We start from the raw sequence: 25,916 nt of genomic DNA on the forward strand, positions 1-25,916 counted from the left end.
CGTGATTAATAAAAGCGATTTTGCTCGTGTACAGCAGCCGTAGCGTCGCCAGTGGGACTATTAAAAGTTAAAAGGAAATCTTATCAAAGAAAAGGGGTCCCAGTGGAAGGGCATGAATTGTGGCTGTGTATTTAAAACGATCGGTTATCAAATGTTAACCTCTAGACTTATCGGTGGAGCAGTACCATCGAAAGGTTCCAACGATTAGGGGTTCCTTAAGTAATGCGTTAAAAATAGCGGCATTATGCCAGCTCTGCTGGATTCCATACTGTTCAGTTACCATATCTGAACTGATGACCACTGCTGCGTCAGATTCTATTTTGTCTAATCGAGAACTTAAGTGGATGGAATTCTTGGTATACTCAAACCTAAACAAAATCTTGGCTGCACTTGATTTTTATTAAATTTCAACGTTTGATTGGGTAGAGGTCTTCTTAATAAATCTATATTACGTATAACATAGGTTATACAATTCTCTGAGTACCTCATCAAATTGTACAAATAGGAAATGCTCTGAACTCAAAGGATATATTCTTGCGACTTAAAGCCATTAAATAAATTAACTATAATTAATTCTCACCTGTTGTGATGTGGATGTGGACTGGTGTGAGGTTTCCTTAAGACTACTGCATGAACTAGAGCTGGTGTTAATTTGCCTGCCGTTCGTGGTGCTGGCCACCACGCCACCCACCCCACCGCCCACGCCCACTGCAGATCCATTCAAGGTCGTGGGGGTAAGTGTAGTGGTGGTGCTGCTACCGAGTGGTTGCGGTGAGCCGTTCTTCTTGTGGAAATTCTCGATCAGCGAGGAGGGTGGACTCAACACCCCACTGGGCGAACTATCCGAGAAGTCTGTCATCTGTTGGGTAAATAAAAACGAGAGGAGAAATGAATGAGACGTGTCAGTTTGCAATGCAAGCTTATCAGTGGAAATACTGACGGAATGCTTTCCTTATATGACAATGAGTAACTCCAAAACCATTTAGATACACCATATATATGTATATACAAGTTTACAGATCTCACAGCTTTCAGTGAATTGTCTCGGTGATAAACATTAAACATACAGTAATTGTGGATTCCCCACAAAGTAATAAAATATTCAAACAATTGATGGGCCATTTTATACACTCGTTCATATGCTTAACGCGTGCCATTCAAAAAGATTTATGTGTTGAATTTATTCATTGGCTCTATAAATGGGAATTCTTCAAATAGCAGAGGTCTTAGGTCTTTAATTAATTTATTATTTCATTGCTTTAAAGGTCTTGATTAAAGTCATTCCAGGGGTAAGGAATAAATTTAAAAATATTACCCTCGAATGTATTTATTCGCTGATCTCAAACATTACTTCACTGATAAGGCCTCTCTGGTTACAATCAATATCTTTTCATGGTTATTCTTCTTTTTTTTAGTTAATGCAGCAGCTTTAGATAGTAGTACCGGCTGGCTATAAAAAAGACCTGAACAAGGCCGTGAAAATTAGACGAGGAGATAAATAGACTTTCAACGGATTTAAGGGGCCCACAACAACAAACGGAACAAGCCGACCAGGCTGAGCATAGGATTCGATTCGGTTAACTCAGATTGATTTATATTCTTTGCTTTGCATTTGCGTGCTTGACAATTAAAAATCTGCATAAATACAATACAGTGATTTATTTGAATCAGCTTGAATTGTAATTAATTTCTCTGCACTGCGATTTGTGAAATTCGATTGGCGCGTGGGCCGTGTTTATTATTATTTAAATCATACAAAACAACCTGATGGGTGTGTATTGTCGAGTTTTAGTGTGTGGGCAGAACGAGGCCTTATTAGGGAAATACAGCAGCGGGAAATATTATGGCGGAGTTAAAAAAAGATGTCATCCCGAAACGAGAGTCATAATTCATCAGAATCTAAACCGGTTTAAATATGATATTATATTCTCTGCTGGTTAGAACCTACATTTTGATCCAATTAGAATGCATGGTATTCTTCGAGTTTATATAATCTTGAATTTATTAAACAATAAAACTAACATTTTGTAGTCAGACAAAAGATTATCTTTGTTTTAGAAGAATTGAAATTTAATAAAAATTAGTTTATGAAAATATATTGCTAGGGCTGAGTTCCATTAGCCTAAGTTGTAATTTAAATCAATAATGTTACTATTTATTTAAATGAAGTAAAAATACGAAACAGTTGCCGAGCAACAAAGAGAGAGAAAGCTTTTCCATTAAGCTTTTTTCGTTATTTCTCAGCGGTAACTTCCGTATCTAACGCTCCACTCCGCTCGTAACGTCCAACACTCATTCCACTCTCTTTGGAACCACTACCACTTACAACACTGATTACTGCGCAGGGCTGCCATAACAAATACGCTGTCAGCTGGAGTAGTTGGTTTTCAATATTTGTTGTGCGCTGGCCGAAAGAAAAAATCGCAGATCCAGTGTTTTGCTGGTGATTCTGGACCCAAAACTCTACCCAACAGCCAGTACTTTGCGGCGGAACCAAACTTAAAGATGGTTCAAGTGGGCAACTGGGTTTTCCAGCTGCTTTTGCTGGCTTTTGCGATGTCGTCAGCATATGCCGACGTCACGACGCAAAATGCTCTGCTGGGTGGAAATAAAAAACACAAAGAAACCACGGATACTTCAGTTGGCGGCGGTACAGCCCCCAATTTGGTGTGCCACAAGATGTTGCGACATGTTTTCGAGAATGCCACGCCGCGGGATGAACAACAGGCGGGGGTCTTCGAGGAGTACAAACAACCGCCGGATACAGCGGAGCCCCTGGAGGAGGAGGCCTATCTGTGGAACTGCCTGCAGGCGTGCTGCGAGAAGCCCCGCAATGCGACCAGTGCCTGCAACGTGGTCCTGGTCTTCAAGGGCAAGTGCTACCACATCCGCTGCCAGAGCAACGAAGCATGTTTGCCCAAGCTCAGGGTTCGCATGCCCAACGAGAAGGTTCAGATGGTACTGGTGAATCCACTGGGCGAGGCCACCTGGCCACAGCTCCTCAAGGCGGAGGCCGCTAAGCAGAATGCCGAGATCCTGCCCTACGATGAGGCAGCCCTAAATTTCTGGAAACAGCCCAGGAGATTGGGATATCTATCTCGAAATCAGGTGGGTGGTAACCGGAGTTCTTAGAAGTATTTATTGTTGTCTTATACAAGTCACACAAATGTACACTACTTAAATCACTTATTAATCCCAAACTTCTTTTTTTAGGAAACCCCCGTTTATGAGGACGAAGATTTCCCATTGGCGGATAAACGAATGAATCAAATGATCTTCCAGCCCGACGAAAATGATGTGCTAGCCAACGAAGAGCTCGGCTACTACGATGCGAATGCCAAGTTCACCACATGCGATGTGGAGAACCCTTGTCCGCCACCTCAACAATGTGTCCCACTCCAGCCGAATGCGGTAAGAGGGGTTTGCACCTGTCCCGAAGGCTTCGGGTGGAATAAACAAAGAAAGTGCGTGATGGCAGCGGTTCCGTATAGCTCCTATCTTACCAGCAATGAGGCAGGACAGCAGGAAGCTGCTGCCAGCGAGAATTCACCAGAGGTATCCACTCCACCCTTGAAAACTGAACAGAGCAAGGACATCGTTGTCTCAGTGATGTCCAAGGAAGTTAGGTTGCCAGAGCAGGAGGTGACCCTAGCGGCGTTTACAGTGCCCGATGAGCAGACCAGCGACACAAAGTACAAATATCTGTGGACTCTTATTTCCCAACCCAAGGGTCCCATGAATGGCACAATATCGGATCAGAGCAAGTCCAAGGTGAAGCTATCGAATCTTTCCGAGGGACTGTACACCTTTAAGGTCACCGTAACTGGAGACAATGGAACTTTTGGCGAGGCGACAGCTAATGTAACAGTGCTTCCCGAGAACCGAATCAATCAGCCACCGCAGGTGATCATCTCGCCCAGGGATCAGATCATCCGGCAGCCCACCACTAATGCCATTCTCGATGGCAGCACCAGCACGGATGACGACAAGATCACCAATTGGCACTGGGAGGTCATCTCAGGTCCCATTGGTTACCAACCCGTTTTGCCGGAGGTCAACACGCTCCAGCTGGATCTCACTTCCCCGGGAAACTACACATTCAAGTTAACCGTGACCGATTCGAATAACGTGACCAATTCCACCACTGCCACCATAGCAGTTCTGAAGGAAACGGACTATGCTCCGGTGGCAAATGCCGGCGATGCTGTAATCCTGTATTTACCCAACAATAATGTAACTCTGAATGGAACAGCCAGTTCGGATGATCACGAAATCGTGGCCTGGGAGTGGACCAAGGATGCCAGCGACGAGGCAAAGGCTGTGGATATGCAGAACACCAGGACCCCCTATGTACAGTTGTCCAATCTAGAGGAGGGCATGTACACCTTTGTGCTCAAAGTCACCGATGGCAGTGGGCAATCCAGTACAGCTAAAGTCCATGTCTTTGTGAAACCCCCAACGAATTCTCCTCCAGTTGCTGAGGCGGGAACTAATACGGTGAGTCTGGACAAAGGGATTATCTTTAATCCGGCTTAATGTTTTGCTTTTAACAGACCACTAGTCTACCCATTAACTGGGTACTTTTGAATGGCTCTGAATCCAAGGATGACATTGGTATCAAGAGTTACTTGTGGCGGCAGCTGAGTGGACCCAATAATGCTGTTCTTTTAAAGTCCAACTCTTCGGTAAGTGTTTATATTCTTATACATTGAAAACAGTTAATATCTTTTAATCCCACAGATTGCCAATGCAACCTCCCTTACACTCGGTCTCTACGAGTTCGAGTTAATTGTATCTGATGAGAATAATAATACAGCTACGGACACTACCTGGGTCAAGATTGTACAAGGTACTTTAGCCAGAATCAATCAAAATTCCTTTATTTATGTTCATTATTTATTTTAAATTAGAACGCAACGCTGCCCCAATAGCCAACGGTGGCGGAGATCACACCATAACGCTGCCAGCCACCGCTATCTATTTTAATGGCTCCAAATCCTGGGATGACCTGGCGGTGGTCAAGTATGTTTGGACCCGCGACGAACACAGCCTGGCAGCCGGAGTCATTGTGGCAGATACAGACAAGGAACCCGTGATGATTGTGAGTAAAGAATAACAACTTTTATCCAACTGAGATTTATATTATTTATACATTTTTCTAGTTAACAAATCTAGTGCAAGGCCGCTATGTATTTACACTGACTGTAAGCGATGATCAGGGTTTGACGAGTTCTGATACTGTCAGCGTGAATGTTCGACGCGATCCAAGGCTCTTGAACTTGGTGCAAATGACCCTGCCCATGGGCATCTCTGTGCTCGTACAATCCGAACTGGATTCAGTGGTGCAGAAGCTCCAACTTCTGCTGGGGGACGAGAATAAGATCCAATTTAGGGAACTGAAATACGATCTGCATACGGATGCGACTGTCCTGGTCTTCTATGTGAACGATGGGCAGGGAAAGGTACTTGATGGCCTGCAAGTGGAGCGGCAGTTGAGGACGCAACTCCAGAAGGATGCATCTATACTAGGCGCATTCGCTGTCGATATACGCACCACTATTTGTCAGAACGATTGCTCCGGTCATGGCACCTGCAATCCCGTCAACAGAGCCTGTATTTGCGAGGCATTCTGGATGCCATCGGCAGGCTACTTCTTCAACAATCAGGAGGCCAATTGTGGTAAGCTTTTAATATTTAAATCCTTTGTTATACCTTTGCTAATACTTTTAAAATCAATTTTTCAGATTGGTCAATACTCTATGTGTTTGTCGGAGTAATTGTAGGCTGCCTTTTACTATCTGGAGTATTTTGGGGTATAGCCTGTGCCTGCAGACAATCAAAAAAGCCACGCCTTCGCCAGAAAGTGCAGAAGTATTCATTGATTGGTAACAAGGATGAAGAGGCAGCCAATTGTAAGTATAGACATAATTTACTCTTTAAGTAATGTAATTATTTATTACAAATTACCTCACAGATTCCCGCAACACATCGCTGACCGAATCAGAGACGGATTCTGATGTTCTTTTTGAGACCCGCACTAAGAGCAATGGATTGGGAAAGCACAAGTCGCACAATTCCCATAGCCATGGTCATGGAAGTAGTGGAGGTAGCGGATCTTCCGGTCGAGATGGCCACAAGTACGGAACACAAAAGATGGGCCGCAAAATTAAGGCATAAAACTGTATACATCAGGATTAGAAGATCTATATGTGTGTTTTAGTCGATCTACTATACTGTGTGTGTGATATCTATTTGTATTTCTATAATGTACTCGGATTTTTTGTACTTTCCGTAAACTCGTATAAAGTCAAGTTGTGTATATGTTCCTTTACGTGCAATTATGTTTAAGTTAAGGCTTATAGTTTATATTATTTTAAGCTGCTGCTGTGCAACAACATATTATTTTTAATGTTTATTTTTACTGCATTTTTACTGCGATACTTTTTATGTGTGTATATAGACATAGCTTTTCACAATCATGTAACAATCGACATGTAACTGCTTAAAAGTGCATTATTACCCACATTAAAAGAAACCAATAGATGGAATATGGTTTTTAATTAGAGGTTGGGAGGGAAAATCAATGTCATTTGCTTCATCTACGAGTGCTTGATCAATGCGAAAATGTCAATTAATTTATTTGATCAATCATTAATCACATTTGGCACACTGTTTGGGTAATTTGTATGCAGAGGCCACATCAACCAAGCGAATGCTGAATGCATACAACAAATTTGCCTTTGTCGGATACCATATGACATTCTCCCTGATGATATTTACACGACTTGTTGACTTACCACTGCTGTTTTTCTGGCAGCTTCTTTACTTTGATCAGATTTTAATTCAATCATTGACGCATTTCAAGCCCACACACAAATAGACAACGCCAAACTAGGTTTGCTGGCGGATGTTTTGCCAATTTATGCACAGCGAAGAAAATTTAACAATAGAATTTGATATGTTTAAGTTTTCTTTTCAACTCTTTTGTATTCTTATCATTGTTAATCAATTCAAAAAAGGGTTTATAAAGTATTAAAATATTGATATGATAAATATGCTAAAAATTTCACTTTGATGAGTTTAAAAAATCATTTTGATATAATAACAAATTGACATGTCCCGGATTACACAAACTTTATTTTTAAGAAAAACTGTCAAGGTGATAACTAATTTATGTAAGGTGTTTTTTGGTGGGCGATAAAATGTATAAAGGATTTATTAGAAATATTGTAAGTTAGATGAACAAATGTTTAATGTTAATGTTTAAAAATTGATTTCTTTTTAAACTAGGTAAACTTTCTTTTTATACTTTTATAGAGAAAAAATTGTGAATTATATGTGTGTCAAAGATGTGATATGTATGTCCTAAACCGATAAGATATTGTTGGTAATATTTTTTTCTTTCTGTGCGCTTGGCTGTCTGTTACGATTTTTGGCGAAATTATTTAAAGAGTGCGGATTCGCTGATTCAGTCTGAGCAGGAGCTTAAGTATTTGCGTGTTTGTTATTGATTTTAGCCGGATTTGGCCGGCTTCGTTTTGGACCTGACCCCCCGGTCCGCTACCGCTTACCCCGCCTACCCCTCCACCACCCGCACTTTGCTGACTGTCACGCGCGACCCATTTTTCACAGCTGGGAGCGGCCAAAAACACGCGATTTACCCATATCCATGTGGCGCCTGTCGCCTGTCGACCGTCGACTGCCACATGTCATGACCATTGTGCGATGTCCTTTGGCTCTAATTAGCCCAGGCTCAGCCGAATCGCAACCGACCTTCGAGAGGGTTTTGCATGCCCATTCGAAGGTAAGGTTCTTGAACTCTTCACCCAACCCCACCCACTAAATTTTCTCGGTATTTAAAGCTTGCTTAATTGTTTGTTTTCCCCTCATAAGTCTCAATTAAACGCCTCTCGTATCCGAGGAATTCCTTTGAATTCTTTTCCACGAACTCTTCCCAAATTATGAATTTTTAATTTCTTGAAATGTGATGGCAAACTAATTTGCATGATCTGCGATCTCAGATATCGCAGATGCCGCTGACAGTTTACAGCTGTTGGAGTTGTTCACATCGGGACTGGACAATAATAATAACGTCTATAGTATAATTCCACCGACCCTACAGCAGGTGGCTACTGGTATTATTATTATTTTTGTCATTTGTCAAATCGGCCAAAGAAAAAAAACTGAAAACGATTTTTTTGCTGTTTGTTTAATTTTAAAGGTGAATTCCGCTGTCGCGTTGAGTTATGGCCATTATGCATAAATTAAGCGATTTTGTTTTAAAAAATTCAAAACGAAAAAAAAACTCAAATCAGACATTATTTCATAATGGTTTTTTGACAGTGGATGATTTATGTGGAACAAAAGAAGATAAATAGCAATTTAGACTTGAGATGAATTTTCAATAAAATAATTAAATTGATAACTTGATTAATATTTTGTGCTGAAACAGGCAATAAAAAAATAAAAAGATTCATCCAATCATTTATTGAAATTCAAAGATGTAAAACTATTCACATTCTATTCAATTTAATAGCAAAAAATTAAATACCATAAAATACAGTGATCCCATTAAAAATTATATCGGGGAATAATTAACTACTTTTATAAGGAATGGTTTTTAAAACACGAAATTAAATGGAATAACAATCAATAAATAATATTTATATTTAAGTCAGAATTTACAGCATTTTAATTGCTCATAAAAATGTCACACTTGATTTTTAAGGGTATTTCACTAGTCGTTAAAAGCCGTTGGCACATTAATGCCGCCGAGGTACATATTATCTTCAATTTTAAACTTGATGATTAGCAAAGTTTTATTGATTTATTTACTTATTGAAGACCACTTACAAATTCCAAAACTGAAACTATTTCAAGGTAATCATTTTTTTTCCAATGTAGATTTGCATTTAATTTGCGGTTCACTTCAGTTCAGTTTCGTTTGGCTGTTTCATTAAAATGTTATAAAACTTTATCAATTAACATACGAAAAACAAGCAGACAAAAAATAACCCATAATAGAACATCGCAAGATAAAACTGGCTTTTTGTTTGATTTTTATGTGATTTAAATGAACACCACATTTAAAATGAACAATAGGGGGGCAGGGGGGTTGGAATTTTAGCAAAAAAAAATAGATAAAGGGGTGGCGGGGAAATAACAAAACAAAAAATTGGCACACGAGACAACGGTTGAGTGATTTTTAATGTATTCGTGACAATAATTTTTGGGTGCTGCTGATATGGGGAATAGGTTGAGGGGTTAAGGGAAGGGTTTTGGATGGTATCTTTTTTTGGTTTGGCAGTGGGTGGTGACAGGGGCGAGTGGCGGCAACACCATAAAATGTTTTGTATTCTCGTTTTATTTGCGTTTTATTATTGTTTAATTAGTCCCCGGCATTCAACTTTGAATGCCAAACTTTGTTTGTTTGCTTTGAACGACAGTAGCTAGCCCCATCCCATTTTTCATGAGCCCCCCTTTCCCTGGACTTTTCACCACCCATTCCCCCTTGTAAATCCCACCCATAGAGGGAATTTCTTTCATAAAGCAAGTTTATTGTTCTAGGGCGGCAAAATTCAAATGCGAAATGGCAACAGAAAACAAGAAAAAGGGGGAAAAATTGCGAAAAAGAGAAAATATGAAACGAAGATCTAGTGTGGGCTGTGACATTTCGAAAAAGAGACTACAAAAACGGAGACTGTTTCCAATGGGTCGTAGGTTGAGGCCGTTGTGTGGGCGAAGGCGATAAACAAACTGGAAGTGCAAACACTGACTGCGAAAAGTTGATGAATGGCCTATCCCAAGTGTAAGCTAATGAAAAAACAAACAAACAATATAAAAGTGTTCATAACTTTGTTAAAAAATAAACCATTGAACTTCAACAGATAATAGGGTCGTAAAAAATATGTTTTATTGTGCACTTCTACAAATAGTTGTTGTAAAAGTTTAAATAACGCGATGTATATTATGTTGCTCATAATAACAAATTTGTTTGTTTTTTTTTTAATGTAAGAGTTATCTGTATATTATTTTTTTGTTCGTTATTTTATTTTTATTTTATTTGTGCCTATTGACATATGAATAACTAAAAAGTTATGTTTGAACTATATAGTTTATAGTTTTATAATCAAATTATTTGCAAAGGGCAAAGCTAGGCTTAAAGTTATGTGGTAAATAAACTTTACAACGAGTTAAGGTCATTAGCTCTTTTTAAGTACCTACAAAATAAATTAGACTTTATTACGAATGGGAACTTCCATAAATCAACCTGAAAAATTAGCAAAGCTTATATGCGAACAGTACGCTTCTCCCACTCACTGTCTTCGGCAATTGTCACCTTCGAGTGCACTTATTTTTGCCAACTTTCAATAATTCAATTTTTGCACTTTCGTATATGTCTCGGGTTTCAGTTTTCCCACTTCTCAAGCTCTCTTCTCCCGAGACAAATAATTTTAACCTGATGCACCTGCCACTGCACCTGCCAAGTGGGTGACGCGCTTAGCAATTTGAGCACTCAAAGGTAGCAAATTGAATGAAAAATAAAGAGGGAAAATATTTACGATGACATGGCAGGCAAAGGTATTTCCGCTCTGCTCCACCTCCACCTTCAACTCAATTTTCTATTCAAATTGCTCCGTTGCAATAGATAATGCAATCCGTCGAGCAAAGGAAAATCGGAAAAAAAGGTAAGGCAAACGGGAAAAATCGCACAAGTTCAAGGTCAATGCCATTGGCATTGTCGTGCTCTGTGATTATATTTGTATCTGCATCTACATTTTGTATCTGCATCTTGTCTGTGGCAACGACTGCAACTGAAACAGCTGCTCTTGCGACTGCCATTTCCAATTAGTTCTGTCTGAAATTTGTCTCATTAGCCAGAGATTAATCTAATGCATTCGAATTTGACGTTACATTTAGCCCACTGCGTGGGTGGATGGCTCACCTGAGAACCTTGCCAAAAGTTAACCACAGGATCGGCGAAAAACGAAGGGGTTAAAGGGTAGAAAAAAATGAGATCGGAATTCACGTAGTTTGTTTTAGAATGCATCACGAAACAAAAACACAGAATCCTCTTTATCTAAAGAACGTTGTGAAATAAACCTCTAAAAATGTATTTTCCCTAAGATAAGAAGCTTCAAAGTACATTTAAATGTATTTTAAAACAATGTGGTTGTTTATCTTGGCTTCAAAAATGTGAATTACTTTTCTATGATCATACACAATTCATACATACATCCATGTTCTTGAGATTATTTCCGACAAAATTAAAGCGACATAAGTTGTGAGTCAATTTAATCACAAAACTTAAAGTTTGATTTCACAATTGGGTGAAAATAATTTAATTTAAAATTCCCTACTTATGCAAATTTACAAAATAAACGTACAGTTTGTCTTTTATTTATTCTTATTTAAAAGATAATGGAGTACTTTTAAGATCATTATAATCACAATTAAACATATACATTTTGAGTTATTTGAATAAATGAATCCGAAAGTAAAAAACCTGTTAACAATGTTTTGATTTTGAAAAAGATGGAAATTATTTCTAATCCAAAAGAAGCCTGTAAATTAATTTTGTTCCTAAACCCCAAAGTAAGGGTTGTTTTCATTGTAATACCATTCCCTAACCCACTTTTACTTACTTCCCCTATTTTTCGACAAAATGACGCATTCTGAAATCGTATTCGTAGTTATCCCTATACTTTGTTTGTCGAGATTGGCGCTCTCATATTTTTGGGGGTCGGGTCAGATTGCAATCCCTGCAATGTCGACAAGGGTGTGTTTACTTTGGGCTACCCCGTTGATTGCCCGATTGCGTGGGCCGGAACAATGTCTTTTGAACAAGTTTGTCGCGTTCGCGATTCGATAACAATTGTGCTGGCTGAGATAAGCCATAAAAAAGCGGTGGAAAGAAAACATTTTACAAACATTCGACTCATATCTATGTAAGACACTGTGTTTCCCTGTACACCGAAAACCGGTTCCCAGATTCTTTTCACCTGGGCGAACTGCCAATCTGAGAGTCGAGGAAAAAGTGCCAAATTATATATCGTTTTAATGGGTTCTCTATGTGGGCCCGGGTGTATAGTGCAATCAGAAAGCATAATCGAGGCAATCGACCATGAAACAGAGCAACAACTACGCAAACTATCTATAAGATACATTTCCCATCGTACAGCCCACTGTGGGCAGAAAGGAGGGTGGGGTGGGTTATTATACCCCTTGTACAAACAATAACAAGTTTTTTATGTCTTTTCAGGGGAAAAGTTTATACAGAATTTCCTGTTGCCAAAATGTACAATGAAACATTTTCAGCATTGTTATTATTAAATTAAAGACAAAGTAATATTTATTTTATAAGGAATATATTTAAAGAAAGAAACCGATTTTCAATCTTTTAAAAATGCTTGCTTTCAGTATATTTTATTTTTTTAATAATTTCCTTAAATATCTTATTATTACCTTTATGTATGTTTTTAAAATTTATTAATTTTTCGAAATTTTTGAGATAAAAGAATGTTTTAGTAAGGCCCACATGTAATTTTCACTTCACAATATAGACATTTTTAATTTTATTTCAATATTTATTCATATTACTTTTCAATATTTCTTTGTTTGGATTGGAAAATTCTACCAAATGTTTACCTTTAGTTTTCACAAGATCAACATTTTCGCACTTCACTACCCAACCAATAGAAGCTAATCCATTTATATAGATAATTCAACAACCTTTTAACACTAACAGTATCATAAAAATAATCGTTATTTTTGTGATTTATTATTGCACTTTGATTTTATTTAGTTTAGCACTGGTATTTTGATTTCAGCTTTTGAACGCGCGACGGCGACGAACACAACTGAGTTATGAAAACTGAATGAAAAGCACAAAAGCAGAGCAAAGTAAACTTGTTTGCCGCCTGCCCACCCCCAAACCAAAGGGGGAGGGAAAGAGAGAGGAAAACAGAGAGAGAGAAACAACAAACGGCCCCAAGTTTAGCGTTTATATTTAACAACACTGGCGGTGAGAACAGGGCATTACCATCAGAAATAAAGCTTTTCGAAACTTGTTGCTCTTGTTATTGTTTACAGGGGTCTCTTTCTCTTATTTCTCTCTCTCAAAAATATAAATTTGCTCCACTAAAGTATCTCCACATTTAAAATATCTGTAGAATATGACAGTGAAAGACAGCAATACAGAGTACAATTAGCGACTTTAATTACTTGAACTTTATTTATATTTTTCATAGAGATCACCCTATTCTTCTCACAGTCTCTCCCCTCTCTTTTACTCCTCTATACCCATCTCTCTCTTTCACCCCCAACCGTTGCAAATTTGAATTAAGGCTTCACCCTGCTGTATTTTTTATCTCTTAATTGAGTTGAGCTGTAATTTAAGTGGACCGTGTGAGATCTCTGGGGTTTTCCCCGCTTCTCGGGGGAAAATCATCTTAATTGAATTCATTCATAAATTACAGCTTTGAACTGGACCAACAAGACTCTATCTGGAAAATATCTACGAAATTGGTGCATAAGTCAGCGAGTTAAATGAAAGGCTATTCGGAAAATGGTTTTTATTAATGGCGCTTGAGTTTGTATAGGAATGTCAGAATCGTTGGCGAATTGCTTTTGAATCGATGTAAACAATAGATTAATCCACAGAGATTTATATTTCGAAGTATTTACAAATTAATAAATTATTTTTTCGAATGAGGTTCGATATCTTTATTGATTTCGGGGATTATAAAGATAAATTGAATGTTTAAGAGTTACGAATTTGTATATGTTTTATGTTTGAATGTGTTTCAGTTATTATGTTTAAACTTAGTCTAAGAAGACCTTATTTAAATAATAATAAATTCTATCCAAAAACGTAATTATATTTTTTTAAATCAAAAGAATATAAAGTATACTTTATATCAACTAAAAAAAATAAGCTTTTTCGAATCTCATTGAAACATTTTCCAAGCATATTTTAAGACATTTTCCAACTGTAATAACAAATTTCTCAATAATGGAAAACTTAAATCAAGTAAAAGAATTAAAATTTAGTTACTGCAAGCCCACAGCATTGATCCTATAAACAGATCGAAGGGGCGCCGAAAGATATCTTAACATTGCCAGTGATTGGTGGGGGAAAGAGTGTATCCCCCGATCCACGGCAGAGTCGACGTCGCCATCGCCTGCTCCACCAGTCCGTTTAGTCCGTTCATCTGTCCGTTCCCCCAATTGACGTCAACGGCGCCACAGACAGTCAGTGAGGCAGGCCGAAAGAGGCACGTACTGGAAATCAAATTATGTAGTTTCTACAATATATAGACAAAGGCGACGGCAACGGCGACTGCGGCAATGGAAAACAGAATACAGAAATAAAACATTCGGTTCCACTTTAGAGCGAGACCAAAAACAACACAAAAAGAAATCCCAGCAAATGCGCACAACAAAGATCCAGATCTTGGCTATATAAGCGAATACAATTATATTTATAGAGGAGAACCGAAATCTTTAACCAATCTAAGAGAATAGGGTCCCCCAGTTTTGTTTTCTTGGGCCAGGTCGAGAGTGCAAATTAGCAGATGTTTCTTTGCTTCTGGAAGCGTTCGATATCTATTAATACATATATCTGGGCTAATCACTTATAATGGGCAAATTGGAAGGACCGCGCCAACTGCAGTTGACGCATTTCCAGCCGACGCATTTGGATCTCAATAAACAAAAGCCGCATGAAATTAATTATAAACAAATAGCTCGATTTCGTTCGATTTATGTGCCGGCAATTTTAATGGTTTGTGTTGTTTGGTTCTCTGAATTTGCCAACGCCAGGCCATGAAAAAAAGGAAACGTGTTTGAAAAGTGGAAAATTAATGTTTATTTTCAATAGCTTGGCGGTATTAAATGTGTGGCATTAAGCACCAATATGCGTTTCAACTTTCAGTTTGAGTGCGTTTGATTTCGGCTCGTAAAACGATTAAAATGACATTTACAACCTGAGCTTGATTTCAAGCATAGTTTTTAAAGCACTGAGGTTTTATATTTATTGCAGTATAAAGTTGCGTGATCTTTACGATGATCTGAGAATAGCTATAAATTGGAAAATTAAATTTAAAATCAATGACCCTTTGGAGGTCTATAAATGAAACTCAAAACTCGAAAAAGAATTCATCAAATAAACTAGTTTCTCAAAATTAATTAATTAGTTACAAATTAGAATGACAAACATTAAAATTAATTTTTCATGTTTTTTTATGAAAGGTTGAAATTTTCACTAGCCATTTGTACTTTTGCAATATAGTTAACAAATAGTGCGTTATACCTAAGAATACAAAAATCCGATGTTTGGCGACAGTTGAAAATAATATTAATACTTTTACACAGGAGGACCCAAATATCATAAAAAGAACAAACGAATCGTGAAACTTGTTGTCTGCATACCTGTGTTATTATTTTGTATTCTGTGTAGACCCTTACATTATAGCATTGAAATTTCTTAGAATTTCATCGATGGTGCATTCGAAGCCATTAACAAATTTAGACGGGGCTGTTTTTATTCTCTTTCTGTCACATACCGTAAAGACCTAGTCCCAATGCCATTGCGTCAGAGAAACAATCATAAAATCATGTTTTTATATAGGTATACACACGTAAACCCATAGAATGAGCGCCTCTGTCTTTCGGGCCTTTCACTGACCATTGGTCATTTTATACCGGCGTCGGCGCCTCGGGGTTAATGTACTTTGTGACCTAAACACTTAACTCAAAACCCTTGACTCTGGCGCACAATTGGGCCTGCACTGAGAAAGTATTCGGCGGAATTGATTGACAATTACCTGATAATGCTGCCGGGGAAATATGAGACGCGATCGCAGGGCGGCTGTCGTGTGGCTGCCACTGGAAGTGGCATTTGCCGGTTGGGTTTGCGCCAGAAGCGGACTTCTTGTCGAGGTGACAACCATTGTCAATTATTAATCTTTCACTTGGATTCACCGCACTTTGATATTCGAAATTATTCAAATTCAATCACTCGTAGCACTGTTGTTTTTAAAGGGGTTTTCCCTGTGCACTCGCTGTTTGTTTACCTTTTATTTATGGGGGTTCGTTGGCATTTTTCCTAGAAATTCTTAGCAACAGAAACAAAAGAACCAAAACAGAAACATTTTTCATTTATATAATTATTAACAAGACCGACAATTAGCATTCCGTGGGGTTAACAGCAGAAAGCCGAGTAATTTATCCGCATAATCGCATTCAGAAAGTGTTTTCGGCCAAAAGTATTTTACCGTTTCTGTATTGTTGCGCATAAACAATTATCAAGCATCTGGTTTTGTGCTCGTGCTTTATTGTGATTATTTTTATTTCGTATTTTGTCTGATTTTGGCAACCGTTACCCCAAAGATACGAGAGCCACAAAAGATCGCAGTCAGAAAGGCTTACACAAGAAATGCCACATAACTGGTTTTCGTGCCGGGCCGTGCCTGTGACAAATGTATCTGCAAGATACACAATAAGCGTAGCTGATTATGCGTTCCTTCTATGGCTAGTACGGGCTCGGATTTCTGAGTATTTTCCCGATTCAATGCCCAATAATGGAGCTGCACTTAACAACTTTTTATCTCTGCTCCCCCGAAAGTTTCGTATCTTTTTGAAATAGCTTACTCATCTATTGACACAGCTAATAAAGAAGTTTAAAAAAAATCTAAAGATTGTTCGAGCTTGGTTGATTTTGCAAGAAACAGCTTAAAAGAAATTATTTACATTTACTATTAAAACTCGTTTTGTAAAGGATTTCTTTCTTAACAGGTTGATACCTTAGTTGTTTTAGTTTTCAAGCAAAAAAAATATGTATAAACAATTGACAAAAACAAATATTTGACCTTAGGTTATATATAAAAAAATGATATGCTAATTTATTTGTTATTTAAATAAATTTAGAATTTGAATTAAATTTGTCCTAAAAATGTATACCAAGAACATTAATTTTGATTATTTTATTTAAAAGGATTTAAGCCATTGCTTTCTGTGTTTTACGATCTTTTTAATGCTCCATAAAGGCAAAACAAAACCATTCTGGAAATTCCCCCACTTATTATTACAGAAATTCGAGATCTTTTTATTTGCTTTGAACAAGAGATGCAAATAAGATACGTTTGACATTTACAGCTTCTTTCGGACTAGACCTTGACTTGATTCGACTTTGGTCTGGTTTTTACACCACTGGGCGTGTAACAAGTTCAAAGCCCACATTAAAAACTCGAATGAAACACCTGAAAAGCCCACGTGCTTGGGGTTTTCCCCACTTCCGTTTGCCAGCGTTTTCTTTGTGTCTTCATGTAACTGACTAATGAGTTTCCGCTTGGCTAATGCAGCTAATACCAACAAGCGACTGGGCCCAAAGCGACAAAAGGCGTTAACCGCTTTTTCCTGTTGCACTATTGGCCCCTTGTGTTTTTATTTTATTTACTGTGGGCGGCTGTCTGATTGATTTTATGTCTGCCAAAGCGACGAAAAGCCTACGCAACAATTTCAGTTTGTGGTCTTTGAGTTTTCCAAGCACATTTGTTTTGAGACCGGTTTTCTGTTGTTAACTCGTTTTATTAGCCCACTTCATTTTTGTTTTAACAATTTATGTAAATTTATTCTTGAATTTTCTATGAGTTGTGCACTCAATTTCAGACGTTAATTCTACATATTATATATATTGCAATTTTATGTAGATTATAGCTTGTAAAAATTGTTGTTCATTCATTTTTGTTTTGGTTATTTGAAACTCAGATATGTAAAATAATTCATGGAATTGTATTTTTATTTTCTTGATTTATCACTTATTTGAGTTGTATATTTTAATTTGGAGCTTATTTGAAGTCGTGATTTTGGATGACTTTTAGAAACTTTTAAAACATTTCTCAAGACTCAAACGAACTCTTTTGTTATAGCAGTTGTATTTTAGATATATATTTGCCACTTGCTTTTCTGTATCTCAAAACGTCACATATGTGACGACAAAGTAATATTTATTTTTAATCACTCAGTTATGTATTTTATTTTTAGATTTCATTTAAATTAATGGTCACAAATCGTTGAAATAATTTTCTCTTTACGCACATTTCACTTGGATTTACTGCGATTATTAGGCATTTTAGCCATTTCACAATAATACGTTTATTGAATTTAATGTATTTTTTTTAAGCAGCTTTTTTCTTAATTTTTTGCTGTATTTGTCGTTGTCTTCGATAGCGCTCTACGAACTCGACGTTTGAGTGTTCGACACAAGACTGAGGCTCGAAATTTTGAATTTTTGTCTGGTTGCCTCGAAAAGAGAAAAATCAAGAGAAAGAGACGGGGACAGAGAAGTCAGAGCGAGAGAGAGAGCAAAGAGTGGGTGATCCTCCTTCTCCGTCTGCCGAACACGTTGCTTTGGGGTGCAAGTTAAATATGTTTTGATTTCTTGTTATTTACATTTTTACACCTTTTTCTTTTCGCATTTTGGCAAATGATTTCCTAGGAATTTTTCGCGGAAATCTCGGTTAGATTTCCCCCTCCAACATTGAGCTTTGCGAACAGTCGCATCATTGTTTATATTTACCATTTATTTATTTGTACGTCTATTTTGTTTTATTTACTCGGTCTAACCAAACAGAAATCATCTTAAATTGATTCGAAATCGACACGTGCGTCTAAATGGGAAAAATCTTTTAACATGTTTTTTTCCCAATTGTTTTTTATTCTTTCTTTTTTTCAATCTAATACATTTTGGTATTTGTTTATCAAATGGTTTTTTTTCGTTTTGCAGGAAATGCCAAAGTGGAGCAAAAATAAGCAAATCTGGCAGAAATTGAGGAATACAAAAATTGCCCTGAACTGATGTAAAGAGTTCGAGCAACCTACGCACATTTCGATTTTTTATCTGAATCCAAAAAGAAGGTCGTTTCTTTTAAAATAATTATGCAATTTTCCTTAGCTAATTTATCATCTTTTCGTTCACATTAATCTGTCGCATCCTTCAAGTACTTTGGCTATTCAGGTCAGAAAATTACTCACTGAAAGTGTGCCAGTTTCTTTTGATCGTATTGAAAGAGATGTTTAAGTTAATCACAACTTTGTCAAGTGCCAAGTCCCTCAAGTGAGTCATGTTCATTCAGCAAAACAAAAAGCGTATTGCTATTTTTTTTCTGCAATTACAGTATGCACTCTGAGAAGTGAACACTGTGTTGTATGAACTTTTATACAGAAGCATTTTTGATTTATTTAACAATATTTAAACATTGAAAATCTACTAAAATTGTTTTCCAACTTAAAACTAATTTGCTAGCATTTGATATTTATTATTTTAAGAAAGAGATACTTAATTAGGAGTAGTTAAACTTTAATAATGAACTCTTTTAATAAAGATAGATAAAGATAATAATACATTTAATTTAAAAATTTAAAATAGTATTTTTTATGAGTTCACTATATTGAACCTTTGCTGTACCCGTATTTTCTTCGCGCCATGTATATGTTGCTACTCGTGTATCTACGTATGAATGAATTGGCTTTCGCCTAAAACATCTCTGAGTCATCAGAAAGCCGTGATTGAGTCTCCCATAACAACTTGCACCGATCGAGTTGCGACGAAGAAGTTTTTAGCTCTGACTCATCACCGTGGGAGCTTACTACCTTCCGATGCATCCGCATCTAAGACTTAACATAAAAGACTGTGGCTATATTTTCCATGAGTGAGTTGCCACGCCCTCTTTCCGACTTCAGCCTAAAGCCACGCATGCGCTTTTGATTATCGTTGGCTTTTTTTCTCAATTGGAATTTTCATGCGTAATTGATTTTTATGCATTTCCCTTTTCCATCCCGAGATTGTTTATTTATTTATATGCAAAGCGTGCCTAACACGTTTTTCTCCTCTCTCTTCGCTTCCCTCGATTTGTGTGATTTATTTGTGAATCGGAATTAGGTCACTTGCCAGTCGTAAGGGGAAATAATTCCCTCTTGAAACACTTTATGGGTTTTTGGTTTTCAAGTTGAGGTAATTTATGCGTTCCTTGGGGTTTTCAACTGATTAAAAGACTCTTGGGGCAAATTTAAATTTATTTAAAGTAGTTTTTAATAGATGTTAGTCAACAATGGTCTTGTGTTCTTGCCATTATTTTTTAGGGCTTTTAAAATATATAATATATATATTTTTATATAAAAACTTTCCTAAAAACAAAATACATATTATATTCGATAAAATCTAAATCTGATATAAATTTACTTTGTATTACTACAGGTATTATAGGCTCCTATTATAATATGTTAAACAATTCCCCTACCCATAAAGTAATCTCTGGTGTAATAAGCTATTTAAGGGTATTAAAACATTATTTGCCTATAGTCTATATTGACTATAGTCAATAAGTAGAATCAATTGACTGACTTGCTTGCGTCATTTACATTATCCAATTGCTATCAAACAACTTCTTAAAACCCTTGGTCAGTTCCCTTTCCTAATGCTCTCATCAGTCGCAAAGCTCACATTATTGTTTACAATTTCAATTAGATGTTGGCCATAAATTATGCCGGCTAATCCCAATCACGACACCTTACAAGCATCCGCATTTTCACACACCTGAAATGCTAATGACACACCATCCGAAACCGAAACCCCGACAATTTGTTTTGATTTTGACCGTGAACCGAGTAGCATATCGGAATAATTCAAGTTTGTCTTTTGTTTTTAATTCGGCAAGCATATCTATTTCTATTGCTATTCAAATCCGAGAGATACAAACAAAAATAAATGACATAATTGAGGAATTTAAGTGGAACTCACCTTGACAGTGGGCATTAGTTGTGCATTAACTTTCATGTTGGAATCGAGATCACTTTGCTTGGTTAGCTCCCGAAACGTTTGTTCGATGGTGGAGATGTTGGAGTTCTCCAAAGGGGTTTTAATTGTTTTTCTGGGGTTATCTCTCAAAGATAAACGACGCACGCTACCAAGACGAAAGGTTCCTCTACCATCACTGGAACCACTCGACTTTGTTCGATTTCGACTTGATTTATGGGTGCCACGGGGCCCTTTATCGTTCCGAGTTTCCCGGGAGTTCTGCTGCTCTTCGTGGGTAATACTCAATGTCGTTTTCTTGCACCACAAGCCGCTCAAACGATTGCCCATGCTATACGGTTTTCACATCAACTTTCCGCGAAGTTCCAACACGATCTAACGTTCGAGCAATTAATCTCGTGTATTTACAAAGATTCTCGGCGCTGCGAGAACTCAGATACAGATAGAAACAGAATCGGAGACGAACCGGTGCGCATCTCAATTCGACAAATACTGAAAATGGAATTCTTGCCGAAAACCACAAAATGCCAGACCCAAAACACAGTTGTCCGTCCGTTTATAAGTAGCTTTCGTACCCCTCTCTTGCCTTTTCCGTCCGTGTTTGCTGCTTTTTGGGAGCTTTATAATGCGAACAAACCGCGAGCTGACTTTGTTTGTATTTCGACTGGCACCATGTGAGCCCCTCGGTCCTCGAACGTCGGGCTTCCCTTTCGGTCTGTGTACTAATCGATTTTTTCTCTCGACAACACTCGCCGGTGCTCTCTCCCCGGGAAGATTCCCCGACAAACCCACCAACTAATTAATATGCTCGGGCGCTGTCATACACCCAACTTCATATTATATTAACAACAATCTTTGCGACTCACGTTCTCTGTGTGTTTGCGCTGAAGAGCTTGTCAAATAGTTAAGAACGGTGGGGATAAAGAAATTAATTGATCTGCAGTTGGGGAATGGCCATGGGAATACCCTTTAAGATCGTTTAGATCGTTGGGGGTATCCAATAATTTGGACGTAAAATAATGTGAAGAACAATGGTGGAATAGTAAATCGATTTTATTTGATTTGTTCAATTTTTTTAGAGTACAGAAAACCGTATTTAATTGATCTTTCGATCAGTAATCAAAATGTGTAAAAAAAGCTGTCTGCAGTATGCTTGCTCTTGGGATTTTCAATTTAAAATAAAGAATTGGAAATTTAAAGTTTTTTAATTAAAGTATAACCAATTTACCAAAAAGATCGCGGAACACACATTTTTAAATGACCTATAGAATTTTCAGTCACCCAGTGAGTTTATAAACACAAATCGATTTATTACAAGAAAGATAAGAAAAGTCCATTGAAATTAAAATCTGGATTTATCAGTTCATTGATAAATGAAATTTATTACTATAAGTTCTACAATCCAACTTCATTAGACTGATAAATTTTGAAATGTTTTCCCACAGACCAGCAGGTAACCTATAGATCAAATAATAATAATTTCTATCATAGCATATGTATAAGTCGCCATCTTATCAGCCAAAGTATAATGCCCTCCAATATATGGGTCATCGGTTATATTCTTAATTAAAAGGTTGTTGGCTCATCTAATCATACGATCAGTAAACACAAATAGTTTTTGTTCCTCTTGATTACAACTACGATTAATCGAATTAATCAGTTCGTCACCTTAAGGGGGATTACACTATAAATATATGAAGAAACAAACCCATTGAGATGATCGATATACCCGTGGAAGGGCATTCGCAAACGAGAAATTTGCCTAACGACGCACGAGCCATGCTAAAAATCAACGCCAAATGGCGATTATTCATACCCGGTATATCCATCCATCCAATAGTGTGGTTTTAGCGCTATATACTGTGCGGGCTCGTTTGCCTCGATTCATTCCTCTTTCTCCGACCCTCCCCTCCCCTCCCCCTTTCTAATTCTGTTTTGAAAACGTGCTAAATGTTATTTATTAATTAAGTTGACGCTATTTTCTACCTATTTACGTAAAGTGAGCAACAGAGAGGGAGAGAGTTGTTCTCGCTCGGAGCCGGTTTTGGGAAAGTAGCGTCGCCAAGTCAGGGAGTGGCTCAGTCCCCAATCCCCAAGAGTTCCAATCCCAATCCAGAAAGGGTCGCGTGTGAGGTGTGAGTTATGTTTTTGCTTAAATATGGCACTGTAAAGCTCAGCGTGTTCTGCATTTGGCCTGAACAGAGCACTACAAAAATGATTTTAACACCACAAAAATCGTTCCTAGTTATTATTCAATAAATAAGATATTTTATTTTATAAAAACTGTATCACACGTTAATTCAAATAAACTTGTGGTTTCTACCTAAAACAGTAAAATATAAAAAAAAATTGTTTATAATTCTCAACTGGTAAAAGCAATCAATGATCGGATATGAATAAACTAAGGTTTATTTTCATTTATATCACCGTCGGTTGATTTATTTTAAGTGTAAGCAAAACTATAATCAAAATGAGCCTAAAAAGTGGCACATGGGGTTGTAAAAGGTAACGAATGAGGGATAACAAAAGCTTGAGTGAGAGTTTATGGGCACCATAAAGCCAGAGAAGAGCTCCAAGTGAGTCATGACCTTTGCTCGCTCTGCTTATTTATAAATAGCCATCGGCAATTATTACGAGTGAGAATTTATAAAGGCAAAAGACCGAATAAAGTATAAGGCAGTGAAATTAAATCGGACGTATAGGCGCACCGAATACCCTGTATATTTATGAATAATCTTCTTTGTTATAACAATAAATTACCCTCCCAATTACTTACACTCTTAACCTCTATAACTAATTTGAAAATGTATGGATGTACTTACATTTCCATAACTCCTGATGCTCGAAGGGCTCAGGCTAAATAATCTGTTTAGCTGGTGATGATGTGTTGGTGAGCCATTGCTATTAGCTGATGATAAGTCCGTGAACATGGGCGAATGGGAATGTTCTGTTGAGGATACATATAAAATTATGAACATCAAATTAAATTTAAAATTGTAAAAAAAATATATATTTTGTTAAAACTAAATTAATAAGAAAAGTTCGAAATAAGATTTGTTACTGTATTATCTTTAAGCACTCACCACTCAACACAGGCGACATGTCCTTGGGAAAGGCGAACAGGTCGTTGTTGTTCCTGATGTCCGATGAGTTCAAGGTCAGGCTGGGTTTACGAACCCCCAGAAAATTGGATGCTGAGGAGGCGCTGGAACAGCCACTTCCTCCACCCGCACTCTGAATTCCATAGCCCAAACGGGTGTGGGCGGTGCTGGGCGTGACATTGGGCAGGTGATGAGATTCCAATGGGGAGGCCGACTTCGGTATTCCACTGCTGCCACTGTTGACCGCTGGAGCGCGCTTTAAAATCGGTGCGGGTGGCAGTTGCGAGGGGGAGGGCCGGAAAAGGCCCACACTCGGTGGGTGGTTCAGCGGGTCGCCCTGCGATTTCGGTATTGCCAATCGAAGAGTTTGTCGCGCAGCTAGTCTTCTTCCAGGCGCGTATTTATTTCCAGGCTGCGCAGTCTGCGCCGAATGCGACAGCGACTGTGACTGCGGCAGAGGCAGCGACGTTTGCCCAGCGCTCTCAGCGTGGTGAGCTTGCGCAGCTGTGTGCACCAGCTGTGGTGAGTTCATTCTTCGCTGTTACTCTCTCTGTTGTGGCAAGCTGTTAAACCTCTGTTTTCTTATCACTGTTGTTGATCCACCCACTATCACTGTTAACTTAACAGCTGATGTTACTCTCTGCTGTTAATTCTCTCTGATTATTTGCTACTAAAGTTTTTTGTTTTTCTAGTTTTTTTTATTTGCTCTGCTTTTGTGATTGACACTTTTTCAAACACTTGTTTTGTTTATTTTTTCGTTTTTTTTATTTTCCCTTATAGTTTCTGTCGGAATTGTTGCTGCAATTTATTGTTGATATTGAGTTTTATAAATTTTTGACGAAACATAGTTTTTTAAATTGATAAATTAATTGTTACAATGAATCCCTAAAATGTGCGGTTAAACTTTTTTATTTATAAATTTATTTATTGTTCTTTTGTCCAATGTAGAGTTAAAAATTTGTTGTGTTTTGTAAAAATTATAAAAGTTTTAGTCATAAGTTTGGTTTTATTAGGTTGCTTTTAAAACACGTAATTTATTTTCGTTGTTAAACATGTAACTTATTATCTCACTTTATTTGTTATTGAATTTCCGGATTGTTGAACGTTTCTGTTTGTATATGCACCTCTTCAGGCACTTGTTTAATTTATAGCCCTTGTTGTCAACGCTTTTTATCAATGAATTGCTGGTATTGTTGTTGCGATTGTGCATTCAGGGGAACTGCAGCGATTGCATAATTATATATGCACAAGCGTGAGCAAACAAAGTAAAAACGCTAAGCAGTATTATAAATTGAGTTACAATTGTTGTAGTTGTTGATATTGCAATTTCTTGAAACGTGCCAATGTTGGTTTTCTTCTTCTCTTTTTGTTTTGACCCACTTGTTGCAGTCAATACCATAAATGTATTTTCTCGTTCGTTTAATTTTTCATATTAGCCAGAAATATTTTGTTGTAATCAAACTAATCCACAACAAGGAGTTGATTAAAGCGAAAAGTTGTATATTTCTAGTACCTGCTGTTTCCCACACTTTTTTTCACTGAATATCGGTTAAACAAAGCATTTCAATTTTCCACTGGTGAACTTGAGAATTGCTACGTGGTCGCCGGGCAAAATGTGAAATCTCCGACAATGAGAAATCTCCGTCCAATTTTCGTGACTTTGCGTGGGACCAGCGACCATAAAAGCCACACGCCATTTAATTCTCGGGTTAATCTGTAATAAATACAATACACACATATGGTCATCAGTATATAGCGAAATTCGTTTTAGTTAAATTACTTGGAAACGTGAATGAATCTTAGACTGTTGTCTTTATTTGTCTAGAATAATGTGGGTTGAAAGATCGTCGGAATTGAGATTGCCCTTGAACTCGTCAAAGAGAACATGAGAACATAGTCAGAATAAATTGAGGAAAAAAGATCTTAACTTAGCATAAATGAAAGAAGATAGATCTTGTAGATTGCATTATGAACCAAAAGTGTTAGACATTGATACAACG

The 25,916-nt window shown here is 37.5% G+C and overlaps 2 protein-coding genes across 5 annotated transcripts in view; one reads left to right on the plus strand and one right to left on the minus strand.

Annotated features, from left to right (window-relative positions):
- Positions 1–25,916, minus strand: part of LOC108041095 (NAD(+) hydrolase sarm1) — a 48,695-nt gene that overhangs the window by 15,999 nt on the left and 6,780 nt on the right. For 2 of the 4 annotated variants that reach the window (XM_044457883.1, XM_044457884.1), the window contains exons 2-4: positions 23,899–25,630; positions 23,638–23,762; positions 581–859 (exon numbers count right to left, since the gene is read on the minus strand). In XM_044457883.1, the coding sequence (XP_044313818.1) occupies positions 581–859; positions 23,638–23,762; positions 23,899–24,448 (954 nt within the window). In that variant the 5' untranslated portion in view covers positions 24,449–25,630. Of the gene's footprint in view, positions 1–580; positions 860–15,827; positions 16,118–20,800; positions 21,161–23,637; positions 23,763–23,898; positions 25,631–25,916 lie in introns of those variants that run through there. The other 2 variants (XM_017118923.2, XM_017119084.2) reach the window with 2 other exon arrangements.
- LOC108041398 (dyslexia-associated protein KIAA0319-like protein) lies at positions 2,348–6,548 on the plus strand. Its single transcript, XM_017119357.2, has 8 exons — positions 2,348–3,108; positions 3,214–4,497; positions 4,554–4,685; positions 4,741–4,849; positions 4,911–5,101; positions 5,163–5,679; positions 5,745–5,912; positions 5,975–6,548. The coding sequence occupies exons 1-8, from the start codon at positions 2,506–2,508 to the stop codon at positions 6,175–6,177; spliced, it is 3,207 nt and encodes a 1,068-aa protein (XP_016974846.2). The 5' UTR covers positions 2,348–2,505; the 3' UTR covers positions 6,178–6,548.

This window comes from Drosophila rhopaloa, unplaced genomic scaffold (assembly GCF_018152115.1).
Source record: "Drosophila rhopaloa isolate 14029-0021.01 unplaced genomic scaffold, ASM1815211v1 contig_163, whole genome shotgun sequence".
In the NCBI taxonomy this organism is placed as follows: domain Eukaryota; kingdom Metazoa; phylum Arthropoda; class Insecta; order Diptera; family Drosophilidae; genus Drosophila; species Drosophila rhopaloa.